A 14,403-nucleotide genomic window follows, 5' to 3' on the forward strand; every position below is an offset into this window, starting at 1 on the left:
GATAACCCAAAGACCAAAAAAAAAAAAAAAAAAAAAAAAATCAGTAAACATTAGAATGCTATATAATCATTCCAAAGAAAGAGGTCAATGCAGGGGAATTACAATACTACAGAACAGAGGATAACTCTGATATGAAACACATGCAAAACAGAACACTCTCAGAAAATGGAATTGGGGAAACTTTCACTAAACCAAAAAATGAAATCAGTGCACTAACTATCCATAGCGTGCATAAAACAAACCACAAAAGCCTGTGAAAAAAAGCCACACAGGTAAAAACTGCACAGATAGTATGTTCTCTCTCCTGATAGGGAATAAAATTCCATGACCATTTTGCCAAGATAGCTATTTTTAATTCATTATGTCATCTGCTCCTTATGAAAAGGAAATTAAGAAACCAGTTGCAGAAAAAAATCCTTTTGACTCCCTCTGCTTTGTTAAAAGGCAGAAGAAATGTTCAACTGATAGCACCACATAGACATAAAATAATTTCAAATAAAGGTAGGGACTGCCATGTAGACACCAGATGGCATACTTGTTCAGTACAGATCAAAGTGAGTATCTTAAATGGTATATATTGTTACTATTCAAAAAATATATCTGAAATAATTATTAAATTTTCCAGGAAAATGATGGTAATAAAAACGGAACTGTCAGACAAAAAAAAAAAACAGCAGTAAATCCAAAGAAACAAGTCAACCATGAAGTTTAATTACATAAAAATACCATTTTTCTTTATTTTTTTAGTTTCCATTTTCTTGAGAACTTTTTTCCTAGAAAATCAAGAAGTTTGCAACATTCCTGCAGTCAAGCAAAACTATCACTGAGTCTATCAATTAATTTGTAACTACTGTTTCTCAGGCTTAAACAAGTGACAGAATTTGAGAAAGAGCAGTATTGAGTTCTGTCCTTTTTAACACTAATTTTCTCCAAAGCACACGTTTAGAGAACTGAAACAGAAGCAGGAAGAAGAGGAGGCCAGTAAGGCTCAGTTTTCAGGTGTTGCTGAAACAAGTGATTTTTTCCTGGAAAACTCAACTTACAACTCTTGTTTGCAGAAGTGATAGATACGCCGGTTACCTTTACTTACAGAGATATCAGTATTGACACCATTGGAATACCATTTGGAATATATTCCTTTATCCATGCCTTTGCTGCATGAAAAACAAGTGATCTTTCATCTGCAGGTCTTCTTTTTCTTCTTGCTTTCTTAAAAATCAAACCAACCAACTAAAACAATCCCCAAATTCCAAACAAAACAAAGGGGAAAAAAAAGTAAAACTGATACACTCCATTTGCTTCAAGCACTGTGGAAGAGCTAGATATTACTTCATTCTGAATTTGACCTGAAGCCAAAAGAGAGTCCTATATTATCATGTATCCATGTATTTGGCAAGCTGAAATGATTAGGTTATACATTTGTGATGTCATGATGCCATAGACTCAGTTGAGCTTTTCTATTAATTGATAAAGAAAACAAACTTATTTTACAGTGTTCACTATAATGAAAACTTTAAGTTTCAGAAAGTTGACTGACTACTGATTTTTTTTTTCTAGAGCATTTATGTTCAGTTAACAGCAATTAATCTTTAAATTCTGTATGTCAAAACCATAACTAACACAGACTTTTTACTGCTAAACAGAACAATTAATGTGTGTTTCTCTGGATTATATACAATGCAATTACAGAAAAAAGATTTTCAGGTTTCAAATAGCAAAAATAAGTTTGGTATCAGAGCATCAGAATACTTCATTTACGGACTTCAAAAATGAAATTCCCAAAAATTCTTTTATTTCACCTTTATAACACTGGGTAGATAGCTGCTTCTCAATAAAAAGGAATAAAAAACGGAAGTTCCACAAAAACTAGCCACACAAAAAAAAACCCCCTCTAATATGCTCATTAAGAGTACCAGGATCTGAAAGCATTTATTGGAAGATGGAATATTCAACAACACAAACACTACTTAACTTCAAAGGATACACCAAGTATCCCTTCCACTCTTGGAGCACACAGCTAGCCCGAGCAGCACAAATTTGCTTTAGATGATGTTGCATGTATTTGACATACAGGAACTGCATCATACTTCCAGACAACAGCACACATAGTAGGCAAAGCACAGGTTATGAAATCTTTAAAAATATACTTAAGTTCATTTCTTCAAAAGGACAGAGGAAAAACCCTTATTTTGCAAAAGTAAGACACTAGACTAACAAAACTATTTTAGCAATGACATGTTTGATAAAAAAAAAAATCTGTGTATTCTTTTTTATTCTAGGATAGCAAATGAAGTCGAGAGATTTTTAAAAGCTGTGTTTTTATAATATGGATCACCTCAAATAGACTCTGAAAATCTGAACATAGCTAAGCAGAGTAAAACCATTAATCTCTCAATTTACTCCTGAGAAATGCTATTTGCATTTGCTATTTGCATCTCTTTAAAGTATTATCCAAAGAAACAATCTATTCTATAACCTTTATGGGGGAAAAAAGTGTAAGAAATGTTGCAGCTTAGAAAAGCAAATGTTAAAAAACATATTCAGATTTATAAGAAATATACGGAAGATTTTAGTAGATACCTGGTTTATGCAATTAGTTATTGATTTCTATTAGCTATTTGCTAATCATTAGCTATTGATTTCTGTGAAATTATTTAGCAGCAGAAATAATGATTTGTGATGCTTATAAAAGTGTGAAATTGGAAATATAAAGATAACAGATTTTAAATAAACCTAGTTTAAAAAGCTATGCACTGAAATGCAAAAAGTCTTTACAAGGTCTCTACATACGGCTTGAAATGTATAAAGCATAAACAATTCATTAAATTCTGTCTGCAAATGCAGCTGTTATACAAAAGAATTAAGTATAAAACCTAATGTCTTGTTTATTTACATTCATTTGTCATTTGTACAGAGTAAAAGTATGGTATGTTTAAAATTACCCTTGTATATTTGCTCACATGGTCATAGGAAGTTCAAAATCAGAAAGGTCTTCTTGTAAACTTAAACCACATTTTATTGCACAATATGATAGCTGCTGTCTCTAGAACAATGGAGTGCAAATGGCTGGACTTTCTGTCTTCCCACAAACAGAAACACAGACAAGGCAGAGATGTTTAATGCTTTCTTTGCCCCCCTCTTCAACAGCAACAATAGGCTAAGGGGGTCCGAGTGCCCTCAGCAGAATACCATGGTTATGAGACAGCTAAATTCCCAGTCAACCCTGAATTTGTGTGGGATTCACTGCTCCAGCTGGATCCCTGTAAGTGAATGGGGCCTGATGGGGCCTCATTAGAGAATACTTAACTGTCTGATGTCATTACAAAACCTCTTTAGATGATTTTTCAGTGGTCCTGGGAAACCAAGAGGTCCCATCTGACCGAAGCTGGCAAATGTCCCACTCTTCAAGAAGGGCAAGGAGGATCCTGGAAACTACAGGCCTGTCATTCTCACTTCAATGACTGGTAAAATTATGGAGAAGATTATTCTGGGAGATACTGAAAAACTCTCATAGGACAACAAAGTCATCAGTTAGAGCCATCATAGCTTCATGAGGGGAAAGTTCATCTTGTCAAACTTGATTTCCTTAGGTTATAGTGAACGGAGTGACATCAGACTGGTGACCTATCACTAGTGGGGACCTGCAGCACCCCATATTAGGCCCAATTCTTCTCAGCATATTCATAAACCACAGGACTTGGACACGGGACTTGAAGATATACTAAGAAGGCTTGCCAATGATACTAAATTGAGAGGAGCTGCTGACTCCCTCAAAGGCAGAGAGGCCCTGCAGAGGGTCCTAAATGAGAGATCTGGGCAATTGCCAGATCTCTCATTGAACTGTATCAAGCTTAAAAAGGGCAAGGGCCAGAATCTGCACCTGGGACTTTTGAGGCAACCCTCAAAGTAGGGACAGACTGGGGAATAAGAGGCTGGAGAACAGTGCCACAGAAAGGGACCTGGGGGTCCTGGTCAATGGCAAGTTGAACATGAGTCAGCAGTGCCCTGGTAGCCAGGAGGGCCAAGTCTGTCCTGGGATGCATCAGGCACAGCATCACCAGCCAGGCAAGGAGGGGACTGTCCCACTCTGCTCTGAGCTGGGGCACCCTCACCTTGAGTGCTGGGGGCAGTTTTGGGTGCCACAATATAAAAAATATCTGAAGCTATTACAGCTATCAGAAAAAGTTCAAAGGAGGACTACAAAGATGGCAAAATGCCTAGAGGGGAAGACATGCAAGGAACGGCTTGTTCAGCCTGGAGAAAAGACTGAGGGGAGACCTCATTGGAGTCTCCATCTTCCTCACATGGGGAAGAGGAGGGACAGGCAGTGATCTTTTCTCTGTGGTGACCAGTGACAGGATCCAAGGGAATGGCCTGAAGTTGGGTGAGGGGAGGTTTAGGTTGGATATTAAGACAAAGTTTTTCACCCAGAGGGTGTTTGGGGTCTGGCACAGCTCCCCAGGGAAGTGGTCACAGCACCAAGCCTGACAGAGTTCAGCGAGTGTTGGGCAATGCTCTCAGGCACATGGTATGGTACTTGGAGCTGACCCATGCAGGGCCAGGAATTGGACTTCAGTGATCCTTGTGAGCCTCTTCCAACTCAGAACATTATGTGAATCTATGATTTTATATAAATATCCTGTGAAATATTTGAAAGGTAAGAGATAAAAATACTATAGTGCACTCACAGGGTTTTTTAAAATGCTTATATAGCATTAGGATACAAAATACTGTCCTGGCACACAATTAACATAGGGAACTGTACAAGGGAGAAGTACTGTCCTGACTCTAAGATCTGCTTCAGTCTTTGTCCTCTCACACTTCCAAATAACAGAAGGAAATTGAGTCTCCGATGTCATGTAGAAGCTGTGAACACTAGTGTGCTCCAATTGACACAGGTCTCTGGCCAGATGGTCTGGTTTTGGCTGAGATAGAGTTAATAAGAAAATTAGTACCTGGTATAGTCCTGTGGGTTTTGGATTTAGTATGCGAATCACAGAATATTTTGAGTTGGAAGGGATCCATAAGGATCATCAAAGTCAAGCTGTTAAGTGAATGGCCCATACAGGGATCAAACTCTCAACCTTGCCATTATTAGCACCATGCTCTGACCAGCTGAGCTAACCTGGTCTCAGTAATACAGACAGAATAATGCTGGTAACGCATGGATATTCTGGCTGGTGCTACGTTATGCATACCTCAAATCAAGGACTTTTCAGTGTCTCATGCTCTGCCGGGGAGGAGCTGCACAAAAAGCTGCAAGGGAGCACAGCCAGGACAGCCTGACTGAACTGACCAAAGGGATATTCTGCACCATAGAACATCATGCTCAGTATATAAACTGGGGGAGTTACCCAGAAGGGAGCCACTCAGTGGAGGGGGGAGCACTCAGTGGTCAATGCTTCTCTTTTACAGAGAAGCCCTGCTCACAGAGCAGCAAAGATGTTATCTTTTAAATCTGCGTATTGAAGAAAAGCAGAGAACTGGAGAGAACTGAAACAAAGACAGAAAATTCAAACAGAGGAACAAAATCTTTCTTAGACTGGTAGCAGTATTTTTCCACAGTGCAACACCATATAGTGACAACACAGTATGCCACTGAAAGTCAATTAATCTCTTTATTACATACATATATTATGTAACACATGAAGCACCAAATCACCACAGCATGAGGGGAACACTTCAGAGCAGTCAGACTTGTTTCCATTTTGCACTGAAGTACCTTGGCAGTTATTACCTTGGCTTTAGAACAAATCAATCTTTTATTCCTATGGATTTCTGTACAATGCCTTATATTACTCCATTTTTCATTACAACTATGAATGTCCTTCCTGCAATAATTTTAGTTCTCTATAGTCCCAGAATCATGATTCTCCACACCCTAAGAGCACTACATTACGTATAAAATGAGAGAATAGAAAGGAAGAAGAAAAATGGGAGATAAGATACAAAGGGTTCAGTAAGAAGAACACCAGTCAAGTCTTCTTTCTATGTGAACACAAGCATAACACCAGTAAGTTCAACTTACCCAGGCAGCAGTATGATTCTATGAGTTCCTATGCATAAGGAAGGAGGATACTTTCCCTCAATGAGGAAAACAAATAAGAAGTTTCTCAAAATTTAATTTTGGATTACTCATCCTCCTAAATAGTTTGAGCTAAATTAATCAGCTTGGCTTGAGTCATTCTTAAAGTTCTGAGTCACAGACCAGGAAAGGGAAGCCATTAGGTAAATCAAAGCTTTGGCCCAAAATCAAAACAAACATTTGAGACTGGGTCAGGAAAATACTTGCTTAATCCTATCAGTGTACATTAAGTATGGTATCTGCTAGTATAACCATAAAACGTCTAGAAAACTTTGTGAAGAAAATAAAGTTGTGCTGCCTGAGAGATGAAGTTTATCTAACTCTAATGTGAGAGGTTGTAATATTTCCTGATATTAAGAAATATATTGGAAGATGAACCCCTTATGTGTGAAGGGATATGGGAACACTACTCATCCCGTAACCTGGACCTAAATGCCCTTTGATATTTTTATGTTCTTTTCTAGGTGGTATGACACATCACATATGAAAAGCCTTGTTTTCTGGACAAGTAGGACAGCAAAACTTAAGGAAAAGTGCACAGTGATTAATAAAAAAGTAATTCCTTCAAAGGAAGGAAAGATGCTAAATATTTCATCAGTACAGGAAGCAAGTTTTGCTTGTCTTCTCAAAAATCTATCCACGGCAAAAGTTTAAGAAAACATACATTGACTAGTAAGACTAGGAAGCCAAACAAACTGAAATAACAGGGTCTTGTGACAGTTGTAAAATGTGCAGTCAGCACGCTGCCTGTAGATAAGGAAATTACTAATTATTTTACAGCTATAATTCAATATATTTAAACCTACCCTAACAAATGTCCTTACTACTACAGTGAAGAACAGCTATTAAGGCTAAGTTTAAGTGCAAACTGATTTTTTTCTTAAGCTTGTACAGCTCTTCAGTTAAGTACTGTGTTTCCCAGCTTTCTATTTTAATAAATCAAGATCTACCATAACTAAAAAGCACTAAAATGAGAAAATTGAATATATAACAAAACAAGAATATCAATCTAATTGAAATCCCTCAATTCAAAATGTCCAAAATGTAGGCAATCTGAAACAGTATTATTATGAATATGAGCCTCAACACATCAACAACACCATCATTTACCGTGTTTCTGATTGGAATTTTCTTCGGTTCTGTTGGCACATCCTGAGGAACAAATTTCACTGGTTCCTTAATTTGCCTCCTTGATCTTTTGGTCCCATCTGGTAAGGTTTCCATGGCGATATCAGCCTCCATATCACTGCTACCTGCCTGGTCACACTCTGAGCATTGCCTGCAAAGCAGAAGATTTTCTTTTTAAGACTGCAGTCACAAGAGCAGAAAAAGAAACATATTGAAGTGTTTGTGTTTAAGATAAATTCAAAAGTTAAAAGTCAAGAAATCAAATGGACATCTAAAATGTACATTTTAAGCAACTAAGCAAAACACAAGTAAGATGTTCTTATTTTCCTGACAGTACTTAACTTTGAAAACCAAGATTTTGAAAGTAGGAATTAATCTTCAAGAAAAATGCCCCCTATTTAATCATTTTCATTCTACCACATCTTCATTTTTAAAGCTGCCCACTAATCTCTAATCTATTAATTACTGTAGCTGCTGCTGCAGTTTAATTATAGAATTATACAGTGGTTTGGAGTGGAAGAGATCTTAAAGATCGTCTAGTTCCCACTCCCCTGCCATGGGCAGGGGTACCCTCCACTAGACCAGACTGTTAATCTTCACAATGACATACTGCTGAATTAATTCAAAAGACAGCATGCTTTAGAAGCAAGGATTTGGAGGACATGTGTGTTATGAAAATAAATTTTAATATGTATTTCCTAAGGGAGTGAGTTTTAAATCTGAAAAAAATAGTTAGGAGAAAATTACAAATACAGAAGAGCTAGAGACATGTATTAACAAACCTGGAGCACTACACTGAAAAAAATGCCTATTGAGTTTCTGAAAAAAATACAAAATCACCATCACAACTTCAAAAATTAAGAGATGCTAAAGTAATGCTATTAACAAGCTCTGTGACAGAATTATCAAGATAGGAATTCATCAGGATTTGTTTTTATTTTCAAAAAATCATCTTATACAAAGTCATAAATGTGGATGTTCAGTAAAAGTATGTTAATGAAAACATAAACATTATACTTACTGGAAGACCCAGTTTTAATTACTTCTCACACTACACTTCCAATTCAAAAATCTACAAGTCCATTCAAATAAAGTTCAATTCACCACTGTTCTCCTATTAAACATTTTTTTTGAATAATACAACCAAAAAAAAAAAACCAACATAATGTTGTGCTATTAATTGACATTAACAGGGATTAGCATTAAAATTAGCACATTAAAATTATCTAAATGATAGAGTAAATTTGCTTTGGAAGGCAACAAAACAAAAACACCATGTATTTAATTATTTGAAGTTAAATTTTAATACACATTTGCAACAAGAAGGCATATCCATCCTGTATAAAGAAAAGCATGAAGTCAGATACACATGTTATGTTTGAGCCTATTTGTTGCAATTTACACATTCAACAGGAATAGTTCTCCTGCGAACTTCAATGTGGGGTAACACAATACCACATCCATCAACTTTCCATGTTTTCTAATTCTTTCAAAGTAATCCAAGCAGTATAATCTCAGATCTCTCCTAGCTATACCAAAAGACACCAGGAGTTATCATGGTTTGCTACACAGACTGGTGGCTACCAAGTCAGAATAGAGGGAATCTAGTCATGGATTGGGTAACAGATCAGTGTAATCCTGACTAACTCAAGACCTTTCTCCTTTAATTTTTCCATATGTAAATTTTAGCTAATTGTGGCTACATTATAATGTTAAAAAGATTCATCATCTTTTATCTCAAAAGAACTTAAGACAGGGTGAATAAGACAGATGAAAGCACTTGGAATATTTGCTGGTCTAAAAAGCAGAAGAACAGGGTAGATTGCAGGAAAGGTAACAGTTTCTCCCATCTCTCATATAAGTATGGAGTCTTTATGAAAAGCCACAGCACAAGGAAGCCAGTTTATATACTTTTCAAACAGTTTTGGGCCAGCATACGAGAATATAGTCCTGTGTTCTTCCTCCTTGTCCTGGTTACAGAGAAAAGGGGGATGGAGTTTTCAGCACTGTTTAATTCCATACCACGCACATCATCGCTGGGGCCGTGGGTTCGGCAGGAAGAGCCGAGCACCAAAAACTCAAAATCTGCCATCTTGCTTGGATCTCTCCAGAGAGAAGGTGCTGGGATAAGCTGGCCCCAGCCCCATCTCTGCCATTGCTGGTCCCCTTTTTCCTTTCAAACCCCCACCTGAGCTGGTGCTTTAGAAGCAGCCGGATGGAGCCCAAAACCCTGGCCAGAGCTGGTGGCGTGGTGCCAGTGCCGGGCGTGTGGGACCGAGTCAAGCTGGGCAAACGCTGCCGAACACAGCCAAGAGCAGCGGACTGGGAAAACCAGCGGGAAGCACAACACCAGCGATCTGGCTTCTGAGTTTCAGCCTAGCTCTTTGCTGCTTTCTCCACACTGGGGCAGGGGAAGGCTAAGCTGCAAGGGCTCTCCTCAGCTTAAAGTCTTTGTCCAACAGCACTATTTTTGGGAAACATTTTTGTTGCTCCCAGAGGTGAATACCCTTTTGTGGGTAAAACACTCTCTCTCTCATATACCTTTTGCACTTGATACTGCTGTGGTTATTGCGACTTTAGTAAATCTCTCCCCATTGCTACTCCATTATCAGAAGGGGTGGGGAAAAAGAGAGTAGCTTACTTGGAGTTTTGTTCTCTGTGCTTGATAAACTTGTTCTTGCATTTGACACACTCTCCTTTACAAGCCTCAGTTTGCTTCACACACAGTACTTGTTAACACCTCTAGGCCTTAAGACACTAGACTATAGAAAAATATAAGGTACAACAGCTTTCACAATGCTACGTTTTACAGTTACATGTTTACATAAATTTGTGTGAATATACACACACAAATATGTATTCACATGCACTTAAGTAAATAAGGGCACACAGACCAAACTATGATTTTAAGAATTTATGGAGAAAGGCACTTCAATGATGGAGAGAGAAGCTTTATGTAACAATATTCCCTCAAAATCTTGCATGTCTACTTAGCTATAAGTTACTTTGAGTTTATCTCCATAAGATGCATTGTTCTTAAAGCTGACCAACCCACAGCTTTAAGGTGAATTTCTATTTAGTAAGCATCAGAGAGCACGGCCCTCCATAATACTGCAGCATCAATCATGTACTGGAATTTATGTACTGGAAAGCACAATTGAAAGTAATTACTATGATCTACTTCTGCAGATGTAAGCAATATCTATGAAATTGTTAAAAATTCTATGAGCAATTCTTACAAAGCATTTATTTTCCCCAATATTATGGCTAAAATATGTGCCATGTATAAATTACAGAAAAGACCTTCATAATTTAAGAGCTGCACTAAAAATGACACTGTTACAAGAGAAACAAATAGTCATAGGGTTTTACAACAATATTTGGAGTGGGGAATCCAGTTTCTTGGATCTACCACCCTGCATGTATGATTTAAATAATTCCTGTTCTTTATCTCTGTTTTATTACAAGGGAAAGACACCGTTTTTCTGCTACCTAGGTTCAGACAATTCTACAGAAAATACCCATGGAGATCACTAAAGTCCTGAAGTTTCACTATTATCCCATTTAAATACGTATGTGAAGTATTTTAACTTTTATGTTACTGAAGAAGACATGAAACATCTTGACCAAAAGATGAGGTACTGCATTCAAGTTACTTAAATTCTGTTCTTATGAACAAGCTTGCTCTGAAACAGGTTATGCAAGTGTGAAAGGAGTCAAAAATGGAAAGCAATCAAAATTACAAAAAACCTAGATCTAGAAAAGAGAAGCAAAATCATACTGTGATGGGGGTGAGAGTGTTGTGTGAATCACATAACAAAACTTCACAAATATATCAAAGGTAAAGGGGAAATAGAGTTATAAACATGAACTTACAAGCAACCTCTTGATTTACCAGAATAGGCTCTACTGTTATAGTCAACCACGTCTCATCATCCCTATTACAAAACAGACAAGCTTCAACTACAAAGCAGTTTGTCTGTTAGCTCCCATAGAGCCACAGAAAAGCTATTACAGATATACACTCCTTTGACTTGGAAACAATCTCTTTTCAGCTCTTCCTATAGTTTATTTCAACACGGTTCTTGAATTTAAAGTACTCTTCCCATTCTGCTGTTTAATCCCAATATAGTAATAGAAAACAGCCACATGACTTCTTTTTGGCTGTGCCACAGTCATGCTCACTTAATTTCAGCTCTTCAAGGACAAGCAGTGAACAGAGAACCTGTCACAGCAGGTCACCTTTAGAACTACTGCAACAATCTTTGACTACCTCTAAATTAGCAAGCATTGCTATGCAGCATAAACAAAACAGCAGGAGAAATGGTGCCAAAGATTCAACTTTCAATACACAGGTTTTGTTTTGCTTTTAGTCTAGACTTGCCTAATCTAGACCCACAGGGAAAATCAGTAGCAGGCAATAATATGCCTACTTCTAAAATGTGCCTACTGCTAAAATTACTGGAAGTTTTTGTTCCATCAAGAACTCTCAGTACTGATTTGAAATCTCTTAATCATACAGAAAGTCTTTGATTAAGCACTAACAACCTACAGAAGAAAAAACAAATTGTGTGCTTTTGTTGTGTTTTCAATCTAACTTGGTACAAAAATCAGCGAGAACTTCCCACCTCACAAACATCTTGTTAACTCAGTAGCAGAGAGTTGGGAAAGAGTGTATTCAAATTGCTTAGCAAATACCACTACAGTGCTTCCAGAATCAGTTGTGTCCTTTGTGTACAAGCAGGGCTTGTTTTCATAAGGAAGACACAGGTCTCACAGACATGCTGTCTGACAAATCACCTCTCACAATGTTTACAAAGAATTAAGCAACGCTAAACTCAAGAAACATAGACCACAGCATCAAGATGACACCTTGGTTCTATAAATTACACATGTAAATGATGTACTGGAGGTGGAATAAACCCAGGGCTGCTTTTATTCTGGAGAGAAAAGATAGTATATATGAAACTAATACAGTCATCAAAAAGCTTCAAAGAGCACCTTACAGAGTGTAAAGTAACAGAGTTAAAAAAAAAAAAAAAAAAAGAAGAAAATTTGCCATTTGGAACAATCCAAACATCCTTCAATTAGGACAAGTGACAAATACATTAAAATGTATATGTCATATTCCACACATGTTTATACTAGTTAGTAATTATATAAAATTATCCAGTGTCTCAGGATAAAGAGGTGCTGGATCAGTACTGAATGAATGAGGTCAGGAATATGAATGAATGTCCAGACACTGCATGAGTATTCATGGAACTGTTGGTCAGGAACTCTACAGCTCATTCTGTCCTGTGGCCAATACTCCCCACAGCAGTCACCACTAAAATAACTTGGCCCTCTAGAGCAAAAATAAAACCAACCAACCTTAATACAACCATTAGTCATTGTTTGTCCATCTCAGTCCCCAGTATTTCATATGCTACCAGAAGTTATCACTGTTTTTCAGCAATCTCATTCCAATAGAAGAAGCTAATCCTTGTTGGTAGCTGCCAAGTATTTTCTTAATAAAATGTCAATATTTTACAATTAGATTTTGATTCATTATATTGTCTGCTAACACTTGTGCATTGCTTTAGTACCATTTGAGATCATTCTCTATCAGGAAAATACATCCAGAATGGCCAGGAGCAGAAAAGCACACAAGTTGTCAGCAAGAATGGTAAGACTTAGCATTATGATAACATGCTAATCAAAAAAAATATTCAATTGTTTAAGCAATAGGATTTCTAAGAAACTGAAAATCGCAAATTTTTAAATGAATGTAAACCACAGCATTTCGTTGTATGATTAAAACTTCTGATCTAGGAGTTGGACTCAATCCTTCCAACTCAGGATATTCTATGATTCTACTTTGAAAGCACAGCATCAAAACAGGCATAAATTAATGCTTTAATGTATTATTATATGAAATAGCTCCTACACTCTTCATCTCAAACCATCTGAAATGAGGACAGGCTTTCAACTTACTATGGTACAAACTGATGTGTAAGACATTATAACTGTTACCTTGAAGACAGCTCTTAGGCCTCTGAACAAAGAAAATTTCTAGTGTTAAGTATTTTAAACCAGTTGAGCTAGTAAGCCATGAAACACTGGTGCTCACCAGGTCTAAATTCTTACTATGGTTTGACTAAGACCAAAACTGCTAACTCATTTTAAATTTTACGAACACTGAGATAATGAAATATAATTTGTTCTTTCTTCAACAAATTAGCTTTTAAATACATAATATATTTAAGTTTTTCTCCTACTACTAACATACAACACTGGATTTAATTTAACAATTTCAAAAGCCCTTTTGGTAAACTGCAATGTAAACTATTAAATGCTGAGCATGAAATGGACAAAAAGTATAACTAGAAATTAGTCTATGTAGCATCACACACATAACCTGAATCACCTGACATCCTCAAACACAATATAAAAGATGACGTTTATGGAATAAACTCATGTTAAAGAACTCATTGTTTAAATAAACACATTTAAATCATGTAAAGTACATGATTGTAATCATAAAAACTTTTGCAGGGCTCAAGTTAGCTATTCTGAGTAAATTACTAGCAGTGATAATGGTACAGAAAGAAAAAAACCAAGAAACAATTATTTTTAATTATTTTTAAAATTATTTTTAATTGTTTCTTGATTACTATTTTAAAAAAGAACTAAACTCAATGTTTTTAACCACTCTTAAATAAAGTCTTTCAACCTACCTAATGTTTCAAGGAATTTCCCACTACAACAATTTTCTTTCATTTTCTATGTTCCTATTACACCCAATACAAATATCTGAAAAATACATGGGCCCCATCTAAAAAAAATATGCACTTTTCTTCATATCTTAATCAAAAGATAAAAATTGTATTCAAAACAGCAGGGGAGGAAAAACCTGCTGAACTCAAACTCAGATTAAGGGTCTGTTCTATATGCTCTCTACTGATCCTGAAGAGAATACATAAAGGAATGTTCAATGATGAAAAGAATGCAATCAATGCAGCTCAATTTGTCTGCTATCATCTCACACTCCAGAATATGCCTGAGCTAATTAGAAGTAAAAGCCAAGTTTGTGATCTGAGATATAACTGAAGCATGAAATTCACAACAAAGCGAAGTTATAGCTTTGAAATGAAAGAGCTTTACTACCTAACCTGACCTATCCTGCCTTTAACACCTACTGAGAATCA

General features: G+C 36.6%; 1 protein-coding gene across 3 annotated transcripts in view; it reads right to left on the reverse strand.

The window, feature by feature from the left end:
- PHF14 (PHD finger protein 14) overlaps positions 1-14,403 on the reverse strand; it is a 157,954-nt gene that overhangs the window by 96,976 nt on the left and 46,575 nt on the right. For all 3 annotated transcript variants that reach the window (XM_068210205.1, XM_068210198.1, XM_068210214.1), the window contains exon 14: positions 7,196-7,364. In XM_068210205.1, the coding sequence (XP_068066306.1) occupies positions 7,196-7,364 (169 nt within the window). The remainder of the gene's footprint in view (positions 1-7,195; positions 7,365-14,403) is intronic.

This window comes from Anomalospiza imberbis, chromosome 1 (assembly GCF_031753505.1).
Source record: "Anomalospiza imberbis isolate Cuckoo-Finch-1a 21T00152 chromosome 1, ASM3175350v1, whole genome shotgun sequence".
Taxonomy (NCBI): domain Eukaryota; kingdom Metazoa; phylum Chordata; class Aves; order Passeriformes; family Viduidae; genus Anomalospiza; species Anomalospiza imberbis.